Source organism: Haliaeetus leucocephalus, unplaced genomic scaffold, assembly GCF_000737465.1.
Source record: "Haliaeetus leucocephalus isolate CR32 unplaced genomic scaffold, Haliaeetus_leucocephalus-4.0 Scaffold802, whole genome shotgun sequence".
NCBI lineage: Eukaryota > Metazoa > Chordata > Aves > Accipitriformes > Accipitridae > Haliaeetus > Haliaeetus leucocephalus.
In genome coordinates, this window is record NW_010973238.1 from 242,491 (window position 1) to 257,332 (window position 14,842).

At 40.2% G+C, this 14,842-nt stretch overlaps 1 protein-coding gene across 1 annotated transcript in view; it reads left to right on the forward strand.

The window, feature by feature from the left end:
* Positions 1–12,244, forward strand: part of PI4KA (phosphatidylinositol 4-kinase, catalytic, alpha) — a 61,392-nt gene extending 49,148 nt beyond the window's left edge. Inside the window, exons 42-54 of the mRNA XM_010581614.1 lie at positions 203–323; positions 627–756; positions 2,914–2,984; positions 3,838–3,910; positions 4,024–4,094; positions 4,681–4,790; positions 5,399–5,503; positions 5,967–6,092; positions 6,411–6,531; positions 7,203–7,362; positions 8,585–8,674; positions 9,534–9,617; positions 11,533–12,244. Coding sequence (XP_010579916.1) covers positions 203–323; positions 627–756; positions 2,914–2,984; positions 3,838–3,910; positions 4,024–4,094; positions 4,681–4,790; positions 5,399–5,503; positions 5,967–6,092; positions 6,411–6,531; positions 7,203–7,362; positions 8,585–8,674; positions 9,534–9,617; positions 11,533–11,584 — 1,314 coding nt within the window. The 3' untranslated portion in view covers positions 11,585–12,244. The remainder of the gene's footprint in view (positions 1–202; positions 324–626; positions 757–2,913; positions 2,985–3,837; positions 3,911–4,023; positions 4,095–4,680; positions 4,791–5,398; positions 5,504–5,966; positions 6,093–6,410; positions 6,532–7,202; positions 7,363–8,584; positions 8,675–9,533; positions 9,618–11,532) is intronic.
* Positions 12,245–14,842: the final 2,598 nt, after the last annotated feature.

Sequence of the window (14,842 nt, forward strand, 5' to 3'; positions counted from 1 at the left end):
AACAGTTTAGTCAGTTCACTTTCTGTTAAAATACACTGTCATTCTTCAAAGGTCTTTTTAGCGATGTGAATGAGATTGCAGAGGTCTTCTTTCCATCCATTAAATATTTTCGAGTTTGAAGAACAGCTGTTAGAAGCAGTAGTATCGAGTCTGCTAGAGTTGTAATGATCTTTGATCCTTACTGGACTGGATATGGTTGCAGATGGGTTACGTTAGAGAATACATCCTGTGGGCAGCTGCCAAATCCCAGCTCTTGGCTCACCAATTCATCTGGAACATGAAAACTAATATCTACCTGGATGAGGAAGGACACCAAAAAGATCGTGAGTGCTTTAAAATATAATCTAGCTTGACTCCTTTCCTTGTCTCAGTTCAGACTAAATCTCTTTCCTGCTTCTCTCTTGGCAGGAGGAATCCTTTTAGCTAGGAACTTCTCTTTCATTTGTAGAGGTAGGGCCCATTCCGTAGAAGTGTTCTACCTGACAGAATGCATCAAAAGAGATGTGGCAATGTTTGCATCAGTACCTTGTTTTGAATACTATCTGAAGGTGGCTGTTTCTATCACCCTTATCATTTGGCTTTCTGAAATAAGCTGCTGACACAAATACTTCCTTTTTCACGTGCAGCTGACATTGGGGAACTTCTGGAGCAGCTCGTAGAGGAGATAACTGGCTCATTATCTGGTCCAGCCAAGGAGTTCTACCAACGGGAATTTGATTTCTTTAATAAAATCACTAACGTTTCAGCCATTATCAAGTAAGTGCCGAACTTCAGAATTGTGCTTTTTGGGGGCTCGCTGTTCTGTTAATTAGCAGTGTCCTGATTAAGAGGCTGAGTCACTTTTAGGGGTATTGAGAGAGTGTTTTCAGGAAAAAAGAATTAATTGTCTATATGATAAGAAATGAATTTTTTTCTTAAATGTAACTTAAGAGTTGTAGTAGGATGCAAAGGCTTATTTTAGTTTGACTTTTAGGGATAATTCATATCTGCCCTGATCTCAGTGCTTGTGCTTTGAGCTAGCAGTCCGTCTGAAACAGCTATAACTTTTTACTTTGGAAGCAGATGATTCTAAACTTGAAGTTAAGTTTTTAATCTGATTTTATCAAATACATTGTGGTTGGTAATAGTGGAATGAGGTTCCACAGAAAAGTGCACTGATACAGGAATGGAATTGGTAAAGCAATCGGTGCGCTTGTCCTAGTTGAAATCCCCTCAGTCTAGTTGTCACCTGCATCGTTAATTTGGCTTTTTGGATATGCTGCCAGTGTTCTCCTGAGCAGTAAGCAGAGCATGATTCAGGCAGGAAAAACAGCAATTCTCTGTTTAGGTCTACCAGATTGACTGTCATTTTTTTTCATATTATAACTTGTTATCAGCATTTTGTGTGGAGTTTAAAAACAAACAAAACAAAATAAAAAAACCCACCACAGACCCAAAAAAACTCAAGGGTAGGTAAATGGTTTGCCTTCTGCTAAAACTCCATTAAATTTTCTTTTCTTCTTCTGGAAGAGATTTCATTGTGCAGTGTAATACAAAGATGATTGTTCTTTTTGCATATATAAGTCTTTGTGCTTCATTTCTAAATTGTGGTTATGGAGAAAGATTTGATGTCATAAACATTGGATTGATGATCTCTTAAAACTGGAAGTTCTGCTCATAGAGAGATTCTCGCTGTTGACTGTAAAGACTGCAGTAGGATACGTAATTTAACTTTTATAAAGCTTGCCAGTGGATGGCAGCAGCTCAGCGCACAAGCTCTAAGTCTGTAAGTGTGGTTTCATTGCATATTTTTAAAATATTCTCTGGTATATGAAAGTATTTGGAAGTCATATAAAATGTAGTCCTGGAACATACCTCCTCTAAAATGAAGCTTTGCAAACTGCCAGTATAAGGGCATCAGGCTAAAGGACACTTAAATCACAGAAACAGTCAAATATTAGGTGCCTTCTACATGTATGTTAAGATGTTTTCGCCCAGTAGGATGAGTTAAAAGGCAGGGTTAGGATCTGAATATCTTTATTTAGAATGAAATCAATCCACTGTTTGTTAGTAGGAAGTCATAATTAAGCAACTGATAATAATTGTGCTTTGCAAGCATTGCATTTTGCACCCCAGCCTTAAAATGAATCTGGTTTTTGTGCACCTCCAATGTAAAGACAACGTAGAGGAGATGCTGTTTGTTTTGTAGATGGCATAAATGAATAAATGTATCATCTGTGATGATTTCATTATCTTAAGTGTTACGTTGCTGCTTCAGTAATCTGCTGTACTGCTTAAAACTAGAGCGTAAGTAATACCTTTCAGTTGCATCCTCCTACATCAGGTGAGCATGCAATTGTGTGACTGACTTTAATAGATAGTTAACACAAGTGCCTGTGCAAAATAGGTAATTGTACGTACTAATCGTTAACCATGTTACCAATTATCCAGTTGACACCTGCAGTCATGCTAAGTATGTGAACAAATTAGGCATGTAATTGCATAGGCATTTTGCTGGTTTGTCCTTTTGCAGTTAACAATGTTCTTATTCTAGAATAAGTTCCACAAGGGAAAATTACATTGGTATAACAACTGCAGTGCTTACAAAGGTATAATTTTGCTCAAATTTCTGTATAAGGAGGAGCATTCATATATTTCATTCACATCTCTTATGCTGTTTGGGTTTGTCAACAACCTGTATGTCAAATCAATGTTAAATCTACAAAGCAAAGACTATAACCTTCATTAAGATAGAAAATGTTCTGGTTAGGTTTTGAGCCTGTAAGTTCTCTAGAAGTGGTGAAGTAAGTGATCTTTGTCATTACAGGAAGAAACATTTTTAGTGAAGTTTGTGTAAGTTCAAAACAAGTTTGAGGCTAGTGCATAGAGTAATATATAGTATGCAGATAAATAAAATATCATTCATCTTTCTAGGCCATTCCCTAAGGGAGATGAAAGGAAAAAAGCTTGTTTGAGTGCTCTATCTGAGGTGAAAGTGCAGCCTGGTAAGACGTGATTTAATCACCTAATATAGTGGGCTTTTTGCATTCAACATGAATACCGTATTTTCTGCAAGCAAATCTTGGAATCTCCACAAGTGGCGTCTCTCAGTTTTGGTGCTGGTGGCTGTTCTTCTGTTACAGTTGCATTGTTCCTCTCTTGAAACAATTCAAATATTTTTACCCACCCAGTAATTTCTATATGGTGCATCAAAACTTGCCCAAGAGCAAGTCAGATAACACACATCATGGATAAAAGTAGAACTGTATGTCTGAAGAGGGAAGATAAATAAGCTCTTTTTCTTTGGACCACCTTCTTTTCTAAAAATATGAGGCGCTTTTGAGAATTTATGTTATCTCAAGAATGAAGCGTGTCCAGTTCCTTTGATTCTCCTTTTTCTCCCATCAGGCATTCCCTTGAAATGTCATTGTCTGAGGGTCCTTTCAAATCTTGAACATATGTTTTCCCAATCTGAATCTTCTCTTTAAAATGGAGTTTGGAAAGCTTTTCCTGATTTCTGTCTAACAGGTCTCAATTCTCCTACCATGTGTTGGTTGCTGAGGGCCCTCGCTAGCGCACTAGGACATGCTGCCACATCTTATTAGGGACTGTTGTAAGAGAAATCCTGTCTGTACTCTTCTGTGGTACAGATTCTGCGGTATTAGTTCAAAACTGTATTCTATTAGTTTCTGGCAATCACTCACTAATGCAAAGGATACTGCATCCTTCATGGCTCACAGACTATAATCTCTAGTTTTAGATGCACTGAAGTTATAGACGCTAACGTCAGTTATTCTCCAAGTTGCATTGTCGCACTAGCCAGTGGATTTGTTCTCAGCTGTCCGCTCCATTTTGCAGGCTGTTACTTGCCCAGCAATCCTGAAGCTATTGTTCTGGACATTGATTACAAATCAGGAACTCCTATGCAGAGGTACCATGCTCTTGTTATGTTCTCCCATTAAGTTAATTCATGATATTTAGGTATTTTTCTAGACATTCTTGTTTAGCTAACTCATCATCATCTTTGTTTTTATTACAATTTAGTGCAGCAAAAGCACCCTACCTGGCCAAATTTAAAGTGAAACGATGTGGAGTTAGTGAGCTTGAAAAAGAAGGTTAGTAACTGCGTCTTAATCACTGACACTACTAATTAAGAGTCAGCAATTCCTTTAAAATTGCCTGCTTTTAGTGACCTATACTGCTGTGTAAAATTACTTCTATGTTGAACTTTATCTGCAATGGTTCTGCTCAGAAATGAAACTGTCTCAAAGGAAGAGAGAAGAAAATTCTGAAAACTTACATCTATTTTTTGCAATTTTTTTTAAGTCCCAGGAAGCAAGCCACATAGGTATCTTGAAGAAATTTTAACAGTGACTTTAGACTGACATATAAATTGATAGCCTTTCTCTGTTTTTTAGACTGTAGCAAACTCCAGGTTTTGGCAGTTTTTTCTCATAATAAATTTTGAGAGAGGCTGTAGCTCAATGCAGTTCAGGCATTTATCAGGTAAATCATGAGCACTCTTTTAATATGTTCCAGTAGACAAAGGGAACTATCTTACAGTATTCACCTTGCAAGGCAGAAATATCTGTAGTGCACCTGCCTGCAGTGAAATGTGGGTTTGAGTGCAGAGCGCTTGACATGATAGAAAGTTACTAATTAAAGTCTGTGTCTGGGTTTTGCCTTGTAATCTTCTTGCAGGTCTGCGTTGTCGTTCTGATTCCATAGATGAAAGCGCAGAAGAAGGGGTGGACAGTAAGAAAATCTGTTGGCAGGCAGCTATCTTTAAAGTGGGCGATGACTGCAGACAGGTACAAAGCTATCAGGCTTTGCAGTTATAGAAGATTTGTAGGTGATAATATGTAAGAAGAAAATAATTTTCGTATAGAAATATTTTTCCTTGGAATTTTGAGAATCTCCACTAGTTAGGGACTGAGGGAGAGCTGTGTTGTACCACTAGAGAAATTCTGGTTTGGAAACAAAGGCCATTATTTCAAGACAGTTTACCATGACTTAAAGTTCTTTTTCAGAGTTTATTTTTCGATTGAACTGTTGGTAACATAGCAGTAGTTTCCAAGGTGGTATCTTGTACATTGAAGCTTGATTGGTTTTGATTAAGAGGGAGTGCTAGCTATTACCCTTGGAGTTAGTAGTAGCCCTCTTATCAAAGAGTGATGGAAAAGTTTGTTGTTCTTAGGTCAGCAGTTAAATCTTCAGTGTTGCTTGCTACCCACTTAAACAGCATTTATCTTTTCCCTTTTTGATTTCCCCCAGAGCCACAGTGCATGCACAAGCACACATCTGCAGACCTGCTGGGGTAACTTAATGTTCACTTCAGAGTTCTTCAGAGCATTTTTGTAATCTAACTTATGATCCATAACCCCTGTAATGCTTGTGCAATTTTGTTCTTGTATAACAGGACATGTTAGCTTTACAAATCATCGATCTCTTCAAGAACATATTTCAGCTGGTAGGCCTGGATCTTTTTGTGTTTCCATACAGAGTGGTGGCCACAGCTCCTGGGGTAAGTGGGCAATTAACTGTACTGCTCTAGAAAATAGTTCTTAATTTAAAAAGTCTCTCTTCCAGCCCACATAAAAATTCCACACTGGAAGGAAATACTGCCCACATCACTTATGCCAAATATTTGGAGTACCAGCGACAAAAAGAGTCTTTCCTCTCCTGCTTCCTGCATTTCTAAAGCTTTTGGCTCTGAAATTTTGCTGCTTGTGGTTATTCATGTTTGCTGTTTGATTTTTGGGACTACGTTGTGCAAGTCAGTGGAAAGTCACAGAGCTTGTCTTATGTTGCATGGAAATCCTAAAAAACTGTATGTACTTTTTTTATGAATAAACTAGAAATTCTGTATTCAGTGATCCATAGGCTTCCCCACGTTTCCCAGGGGACCTGTATGACTGCCAAGAGCCATGAACAAAATATATGTTGGGAGCGTGCTTCACAGACCTGTTTCTCCTCTTTCCCTTCAGTGCGGTGTTATTGAATGCATTCCTGACTGCACATCCCGTGACCAGCTGGGCAGGCAGACAGACTTTGGGATGTATGATTACTTTACAAGGCAATATGGAGATGAGTCTACCCTTGCATTCCAGAAGGTAAAATACCAGTTGGCAAGCACAGCAAAATCTCAACTGAGAAATATTCTAGCTATAAGAAATAATGACAAATAATTGGATAATGACTACCATAATGCTGTATCTGGTTTCTGATGCTGATAATCTATTTTTAACTATGAGTGAGTTAGCTAAAGAAGTTATTGAGCTGTAGATGTATGGAGAATATCATTGGACATTGCTTCAAACTAATCATGAATGGAAAAAAGAAAAATACTTTGTTCAGCTGTATCTGCTCCTGGGATGGAGAGTTATTAAATTTTCTATGTTCTGATTTGTTTCAACTTCTTGTTTGTACAGGCTCGCTATAATTTCATCCGCAGTATGGCTGCATATAGTCTTCTCCTGTTTCTGCTCCAGATTAAAGACAGGCATAATGGCAACATCATGCTGGACAAAAAGGGACACATCATTCATATTGGTCAGTCATGTCCACATTTGAATTTCAGTAGTTACCTTTTCTTTCTGCTGTAAAATATTGCTCATAGAAGACAATAAGCCATTTCCCTTTTGAGATCAATCTATATACTGGTTACACAGTTTGTAAATATACATGGGATTTTTTTCATGCCCGTTCAGTAATGTATGTATATTTGTTTTGGCGGCTTCTGTGTAAATTTAGCTTTGCAAAGTTCTACCAACTTCAGGGAAGTATATACACATATATGTATGGATTAGGCATGTGTATCTACTTATGCATGCATACCACACATATATGTCTGCATATATATGTATAAATATATAAATGTATCTTTGGGTTCCTTTCATCACTGTATGGGTATGAATTAAATCTGACAAGTAAATTTATATAATTGTGTGAGGCTGTAACTTCTGCTTTAGCTTTGCTTTTCTGGAACTGCACAGATGTTTCAGCAAGGAGTTTATTTTATGTCATCTAGTTTAATGTCATTGTGATGATTCTTTTTGTTGGTGTTCTTACACTTCACCAAAGCTTTTTTCCAGTTGGAGTTGAAATGTTGTTAGAAAAAGTAGGTACTAATATGTGAAGTCCACCTCTCCTTTCTTCTGTCAGCTTTGACACTGCACAATTAACCAACAAAGTTTATGAGGCGGGTTATCTTTTGTGCACAGATTTTGGATTCATGTTTGAAAGCTCACCTGGTGGAAATCTGGGCTGGGAGCCTGACATTAAGCTGACTGATGAGATGGTGATGATAATGGGAGGAAAAATGGAGGCAACTCCATTCAAATGGTTTATGGAGATGTGTGTCAGAGGCTATCTGGCAGTCAGGTAAGGTGTTCTTAACTGGTCAAAAGTGGAAGTGCTTGCCTGTCTAAAACCAGATGAGAAGATAAATAATAATAAATATTTGTCTGTAGGGGGTCTGAGCCTGTCAGACTGTCCTAGTACATCTTGCAAACTTTGAAATAATTTAATAGTCCTGCAATTTTACAGCCTTTGTGGTTTTTTTTCTGTTCTGTTCTTATGTTATATTTGAAAATTTTATATATTATGTTCAATTTATAAATGAGATGTTACACACATTTCCTCACACAATTTAATATGCTGTTAAAACTTCGCAGTAAGAAACTACAGGAGAATCAAAATCTTTCTTTGTTTTCCCAAATAGGACGATCACATTAATGACCATTTCAGCTAGAGTTAATTAGGTAGGAGATGTGAAAAAGTGCTACCATTTTCTGTTGTAAAATATGCAGGGGTTTTGGTGGCTCAGCTCTTCAGGTGTGATTGCCAGCCAGTCACAGTAAAGATTTCCAGTGTTAACTTGCTCCATACCAAGCACACAGGGTTTGCTTTAACATGCAGGAGCACTAATAAATCTATGAAGATGATGTTGCATGTGGGTGGGAGGAGGACAGTACATTAGAGTCTAGATAAAAGCTCATCTATCACGAGTATGAAGTATTGATAGTACCTTACAGAATCAAAGTTTCTTCAGCTAGTAGCCCCAGAAGGGGCAGTCAAGATCAATTTGGTTCCTTGAGGGGGAGCAGTCTGGAGAAAGTTTTGTGTCAAGGCAACAATGTTACCCAAGTAGTAGAGTAATAGCTTTGTAGGTAATAAATGTTCTGAGTAGGAGGAGAGGAAGGAGAAGGGAAGCTGGGCTGATGTAGCAAAGAATTACATAATTAGGAATTAGAAGATAATCTGTTACTGTGGTATTGCTGGTTTCCGCCTTTTGTACTGATTCACCTTTCTGATGCCAAAGAAATGTTGTTTACTAAAGCATTGCTCTGTGTAATCCTCCTTGAGATTGTTCATCTTGCAGCATTCTGAGTATCTGGTAGTCCAACATCAAGGAGTGAAATTTAAAGTGACAGATTGCAAGCAATGGTGTAGGTCTACCAGCAAATATAAGAGGATTGTATGTGTTAATTTAATTACAGAAAAAGGTGTGATCCAGCTTGTTGAACTTCTCAGCTTGCCTGCTTTACCTACTAAGGCTGCAGAAGCTTGAGTGCTGTAACTTTTTTGTCCTCTTTTTCTCTAGGCCTTACATGGATGCTGTCGTCTCACTGGTTACATTAATGTTGGATACGGGGCTGCCCTGTTTCCGAGGGCAGACAATCAAGCTGTTGAAGTAAGTCAGCATATGTATGAACTGGAAAATGTTCGTATGTTCTTCACAGAATGTATATTGCCACAACTTATGCAGTGAGTATAGGTGTCATGCTACTCAAATATCTTAAATATCCTAACATTGCAAAAATGGTGACTTTTGTTTATAGAATATCTCAGAAAGTAGGAATTCCAGAGGTCTTTTCATAGAATTAAGTTCAAGTGCAAGTATGTGCATTATCTTGAAGTTCGTAGGACTAGCAAAATAAGACTATAAAGGAAAGATCTGCTTAAATGGAGAGGTAATGTGTTGCAGGGTCTGACGTCCTCTGAAACGGTGTTGGACTCTGAAGAACAGCATCTTAAAATTTGTGCTACAGATAATGCAGTACTGAATGGATCTATGTTGTAACATCCAGCAGCTTAGGCAAATACAAGTTCTAATGTGACCCTTTAAACAGGCCTTCAGGCTTATGCCTCCAGAGTGAGCAGAGTTAGCTCAGCACTTCCTGCATATAACTTCCTACAATTTCCTAAAGATAAGTGCAGATTCATAAAGTATGATGGGCTGCAGCTCAAGGGCACTACTAGGTACAAAGATATTTTAAAAGATGCAGCTGCCTAGGAAGAGGGATCTGCTGTTCCTAGAACTAACACTAGACTGATGGAAAGTTCACAGCCTCTGACTCCGCTAATGGCAAGTGCTTATTAAAACATTTCATAATTTGTACAAGGTAGTCTCACAAGAAGTAGGTACTTGCAGCAAGTGAAATCACCACCTGGCTAAGCTTGTGCAAAGACACATTTGTATCATGCTCAAAGGAAATTTTACTCTTGCTCACTAATTTTACTCTTGCTTTTTTGTGATTTTCTGCATATAGACACAGGTTCAGCCCCAACATGACTGAACGGGAGGCTGCAACTTTCATCATCAAGATCATCCAGAATTGTTTCCTGAGCAACAGGTTTGGCATCTCTGCATGTCTTCTCCCTGTGGCTAAAGAAAGGTCATCAAGCTTTGAGAGAGCTAAAAAGTAGAGTTTTATCAGTCAGATAGCAAGCATTTTCGAGTTGTTGATATTTAGATAATGCAGGATAGCAGCTTTGCTTCTGAATATGCTGCATCTCCTCCCTTTTACACTTGGAAGGAAGGCTTAAGCCCAGGCTGGTCAAATGGCAAGGCTGGCTAGTCTGAAGAATAGAAGGTTTTCTGTGAGAGTGAATCTTTGGCCCCAAAGTTAAGCATTTTGGCTCCTATGTTAGAGCATGGCCAACTGTATTATTAGGGTTGTATGTCTAGTTGTGATACCCCCTTTTATATAGGGTAGGGTCATCCCTACAAATAAAGGGATAAATAGTAAATAATGGTATTGAATGGCAACAGGAATAGCATGCCTTCTGGTCAGAATGAAGAGGGATTGATCTTGAGGCTTGTTCCCTGTTGTAAGGAGAAGGTTTCTTAAAAAACAATATGCATTGTCCATTGGTCTGAGTAAGCATGGAAGTGAAACAGGACTACAGTGACTTTCCAAAATCTTTTTTATAATTGCTTGTAGGCATCAAGTTGCCTGAATATCCTCCTGAAATTCAAAGCTGCTATTCTGTGCAAAAGTGTAATTGACTCTTCTCTAGAAATGCGTTCTAATCTTTCTACAAATTTTTTCTTCATGACTTGATACTACATTAACACATTAATCATTTTGCTAGGCCATATGTTAGTTATTGTATAATACTTGCTAGGGAAAATGCCTCAAGTAGAGAACACTGGCAGTGTGGTTTTTGAATGTCTTTGTAGCTGGGCCATGTTTATTTGTCATCTACTATTCAGTACCCTGAATGAAATAATCAGTTCTATCAGATAATTAGCAATTTAAAAGTCAACTTAATCACCAGCTAGTCAATCAACTGTAGGCTTTTTCTGTTCAAGTATACAAATAGTTTGGTATCTTGTGCAAAACTTTTGAAAGGAAATGACATGTAAAAACATAATTTTATTACATTTAATACTTTAAGTCAAATGAATTTAATACTTAAACATCTTAAGTGCATGTTTTATTATTATCCCAGATAATAAAGACTTTGTGGGATATATCGGAAAGTCTAATACAAACTCTTGTGTAGTTCCATATGGAGTCAGCTTAAGACCAGTAAGGCTCACTGGCTCAGATGTAGTCCTGCTAGAACTGAATTGGATTTTCTAGTGCCTGCTGGTGCATCTGCTCAGAATCTTAGATTTATATTGGGGGTTATGAAGGCAGTCACACTGCTGTGTGAATGCCCAGAGCCAGCTTAGTTCTGGCAAGCTTAAGCTTCTGTACCTGTGGCATGGTTAGTCTGTGACCTGAATAAGCTCTGCCCGTGGATAATTGAGTTATCTGTAACAAGGCTTAGATTTGTTTGATCAGTCACTCATCAGAGATGCTGCTATTAATGTTGTTATTTCCCCTGCACTTTTATTTTCATTATTAGCATTCTCCTTAATTAAGATTACTTTTATTTCCACATAATCCTGTCTCCATGCAGCCCTGATGATCTTGCTTTGTTCGTTGTGCATTTGCTTCTCCTCAAACATACTGCCAATGCAATGTGAGGTGCTTCTGGCTTATCCAAACACAGGATCCAAGCTGCTGTTGGTGTTGCCACACTGAGAAACATGAAAGTCCTTTTTTTACCTAGTTTAAACAAGAGCAGGATGTTTTGTGCTGTTCATAACAGTAACTGGGCCTTCACAATGCCTTCAAAGCATTTAGGGCTAGTTTTGATGAGCAGCTGATTTGCTTCACTCATGTTTTGTTTCTGTGGGATCTTGGATGTTTGTTTCTGTGAGAATGAGTGCAGTGTTTTTTTAAACTTACCTCTGGCTTTGCTTTTCCTCTGTAGGAGTAGGACATATGACATGATCCAGTACTACCAGAATGATATCCCGTACTGAGAGACACTAGAAGAGATTCACTGCTGAAGTGAAACGTGCAACCCCATGCCCTCACTCCAAACTTGTAATAAATAGGAGATGCTCAATCGCACCTCACTATCTTCCATCTTTTGTGTATGTGTGTGTACATGTGGGTACATGTTTTCTGGACATTGCAACAATCAGTCTGATTCATTCCTTTCTCTTGACCAGGTTATATTTCTGTTTTTCCCTGGATTTTTGGAGTTGGGCTGCAATCACAGTAAAAATTGTACTACAATTATAAATGTGTGTGAAAGAGGTAAAGCTTGTGGAATTTGGTAATTTTTCATGCAATGCAAGGATGTTATAATACATTTAAAAAGTAAAAAAATCCCTTTCCTGCACAATCCCACAAAATGCCATGGAAGGGAAGGGTATGGATTTCTCTGTGGAAGCAGAAATGTTAACTTGTCCTAATTTTACTGTAGAAAAAGCCTGATAATCATCCAAGGTGGTGATGTCTGTGTAGCTGTGTTCATACTTTGCACTGTACATGGTCCCTGCTACGTGGTCAGTATTTCCTATGTACATGAAGAATGTATTTTTTCCTTTTGTGTGTTTTAAAAAAGAGACTCTACTGAAGATATATTTAATCTATGAAACGTAATAAAAGACCTTAGACTTTGTGTCTGTTGCAAATCTTTTGCCGTGCACTGAGTTTTAGTTTATACACTGCATCGTTCTCCACATTGGCGTAGCGTTCATTGTATCGTGACCTCTTTCTAATGGAGAAATCAGATTTCTTCTTCAGCTTCTTGTCCATTTTAAATGACATTTTTTATTCATAAATGTTTTGTGCACAACTCATGGACTGAGAAGCTGAAACGTCAGACCAAGGCAAAGCTCCCCCTGTGCTGCTTACAAAGGAGCCCTACCCTGAGCTGGGACACACGTCTTTGGGCTCTTCCTTCCCTTTATACATTCTAGAATGTGCTCTTGAAAACTTAGTCCCATCTTCAGGGGATTTTTTTTTTTTTTTTTCACTGCATGTCCAGTCCATGCCTGCTCTGGGCAGGGGCTGCCAGGACCTGGGGCAGTGGGAAAGGTGCCCTCATGGTCAGCTGTGGCTGACGAGGTGATGGGCAGCACCTGAGGGGGGCTCCACGCTGAGGAGAAGCCGTGCCCTGAAGGGGGGGCTCCACGCTGAGGAGAAGCCGTGCCCTGAAGGGGGGGCTCCACGCCGAGGAAGCTGTGCCCTGAAGGGGCTCCACGCTGAGGAAGGCACAGCCCTGAGGTGAGGCTGCACTGAAGCAGGGTCCAGGTCTGAGGAGAAGCTGCCCCCCGAGGGGCCTCAACGCTGAGGTGCGGAGGTGTCTGAGGCGGGTTCAGCCCTGAGGTGGGGCTGTGTCATGAGGGGGCCTGGCCCTGAGGGGTGAGGGTGTCGTGAGGAGCGCCCAGCCTCCATGAGCAAGTTGTTCACACGAGGGACCGGGCCTCCAAGAGGGAAGGGCCCTGGGCTGTAATTGCCTTGGCCTTTACCCAGGAGCTGGGCCGTGGCGGCAAGCTGAGCCTTGCAGGGAGCAGGGTAGTCTGTGTGTGAGGGGATGGGTGGGCGCCTGCCCTGCAGGGCCGATGATGTGGCTGTGCCCATCTCTTCCCCTTGGTAGCGTGCCCTTTTGAGCACCTTTGAGCCAGCGTGTAAATCTCCCAGGGTGAGTTTCTGCTTTGCTGAGGGACCTCCCAGTGTGTGCTCTTGGCCCAGGGCAGCTGGAGCTGCTTAGGGGGGCAGCTGGCCCGAAGCCAGGCTTGCTAAGGAGGTCCCTGCCAGAAAAAGGGTCTGAGGTGGTGGCAGGGCGATGTGCTGCTGTGCTTACAGCTCAGGGAGGCAGGGGCAGGAGAGAGGGCAGCAAGGGCAGCGTGCTTTGGCTCTGTGAGGTGGGTTTTTGTGCCTGGTGTAGTGAAGGGCCTGTCCCTTTCCCAGGGCTGCAGCCTGCCTGTTTCATTTAAAAATGGCTCAGTCTTTTGCCACAGGTGTCAAAATGGGTCTTGTGCCGCTGCCTGTTGCCTGTGTGGTGGGTGGCTCGCAGCAAGGTGGGCTCTGAGCCCCTTTTTTCATTAGTAAAATGGGGAGGTGCCACTGGCTTTCTAAAAACACTTTGAGGTTCACTGGGGAGCGGTGTGCAAGAACAGCTTTAATTACTGATTTAATTCAGTTTTATTATACAAGCAACTGGGACATGGAGTGCTTTCTGTGCTCTGTGCCTCCGGCTAGTTGTACCTATTCAGGCTCCATAGGAAAAGGAGCTGATTGACACTACATACATGTTATACTTCCTCACGCCTTTCCTGTAACAGGGAGCGGGTGGAGTGATGAGATGTGAAGGCTTCTTCTCAGGGGAGGCAGTGAGGAGTTCTAATATTTTGCTAATTCAAGTTAATGCTTATTTGCATGTATTTTCCTTTCCTTTCCTGCACCTCAAAATAAATGTACCGTGTAAAATGAAAACCCAAATGAGTGTCTCAAGCAGCATTATGATGAGAAGATCAATTAAGAGCTAGCATAAATGGAGATGGCATCTAAGTTACTCTCTTGAATGAGTACAGGATAACTGAACGCTATTAGGTGTAAACTTCCTAACAAATGCTTGTAGTAGTATTGTTAGAAATATCTGTGGCTAGAAGTGACTATCAGCAGGTGAATAATAATAATATTAGGAATGATAAATGGAGCTCTGCTTATGCTGGACTTCAGAAAGTCACTCCCGGTCGCAAATCTCAACCCATGTAGCAATTTCTGTGTGTTCCGGCATAGGTTGTGTAGAATTTGCTAGAGTGCAATTACAGTTGTCCAGGGTTTTGTATCAGGAAGTGAATGAGTTTGAGCGTTCTTCATAGTGCTCACTTATTTTACATACTTCAGTTGTGCTGGCTGGAGAGCTGACATGGTCTTAGTTTCTTCTGTCAAGTTTGTCCAGAGAAATGAAAGCAGCTGGAGCCAAATGCATGTAGAGGTCAACTGGAGTTGTCACAAGAACAAGCTGGTCTGCAGTATGCTCTTAAAAACTGTATGACTGTATTTGAGATATCTTAGTTGTATTGTTTCTTCTGCTATGAAGCTTGCAGAAATGTTGCGAATGTGTTAAAACTCCATGTTAGTAGGAATGATGAGCTCTTGCGACTTCTTTTCTCACTGTGGTTTCTGGTGATGCTGTGTGCCAAAGCTCACCTGCTGACATCTGCAGATTTCACAAGTTGACTGTGCCTCGTTCCCCTCCTCTCAGGGATCCTGCCCACAGC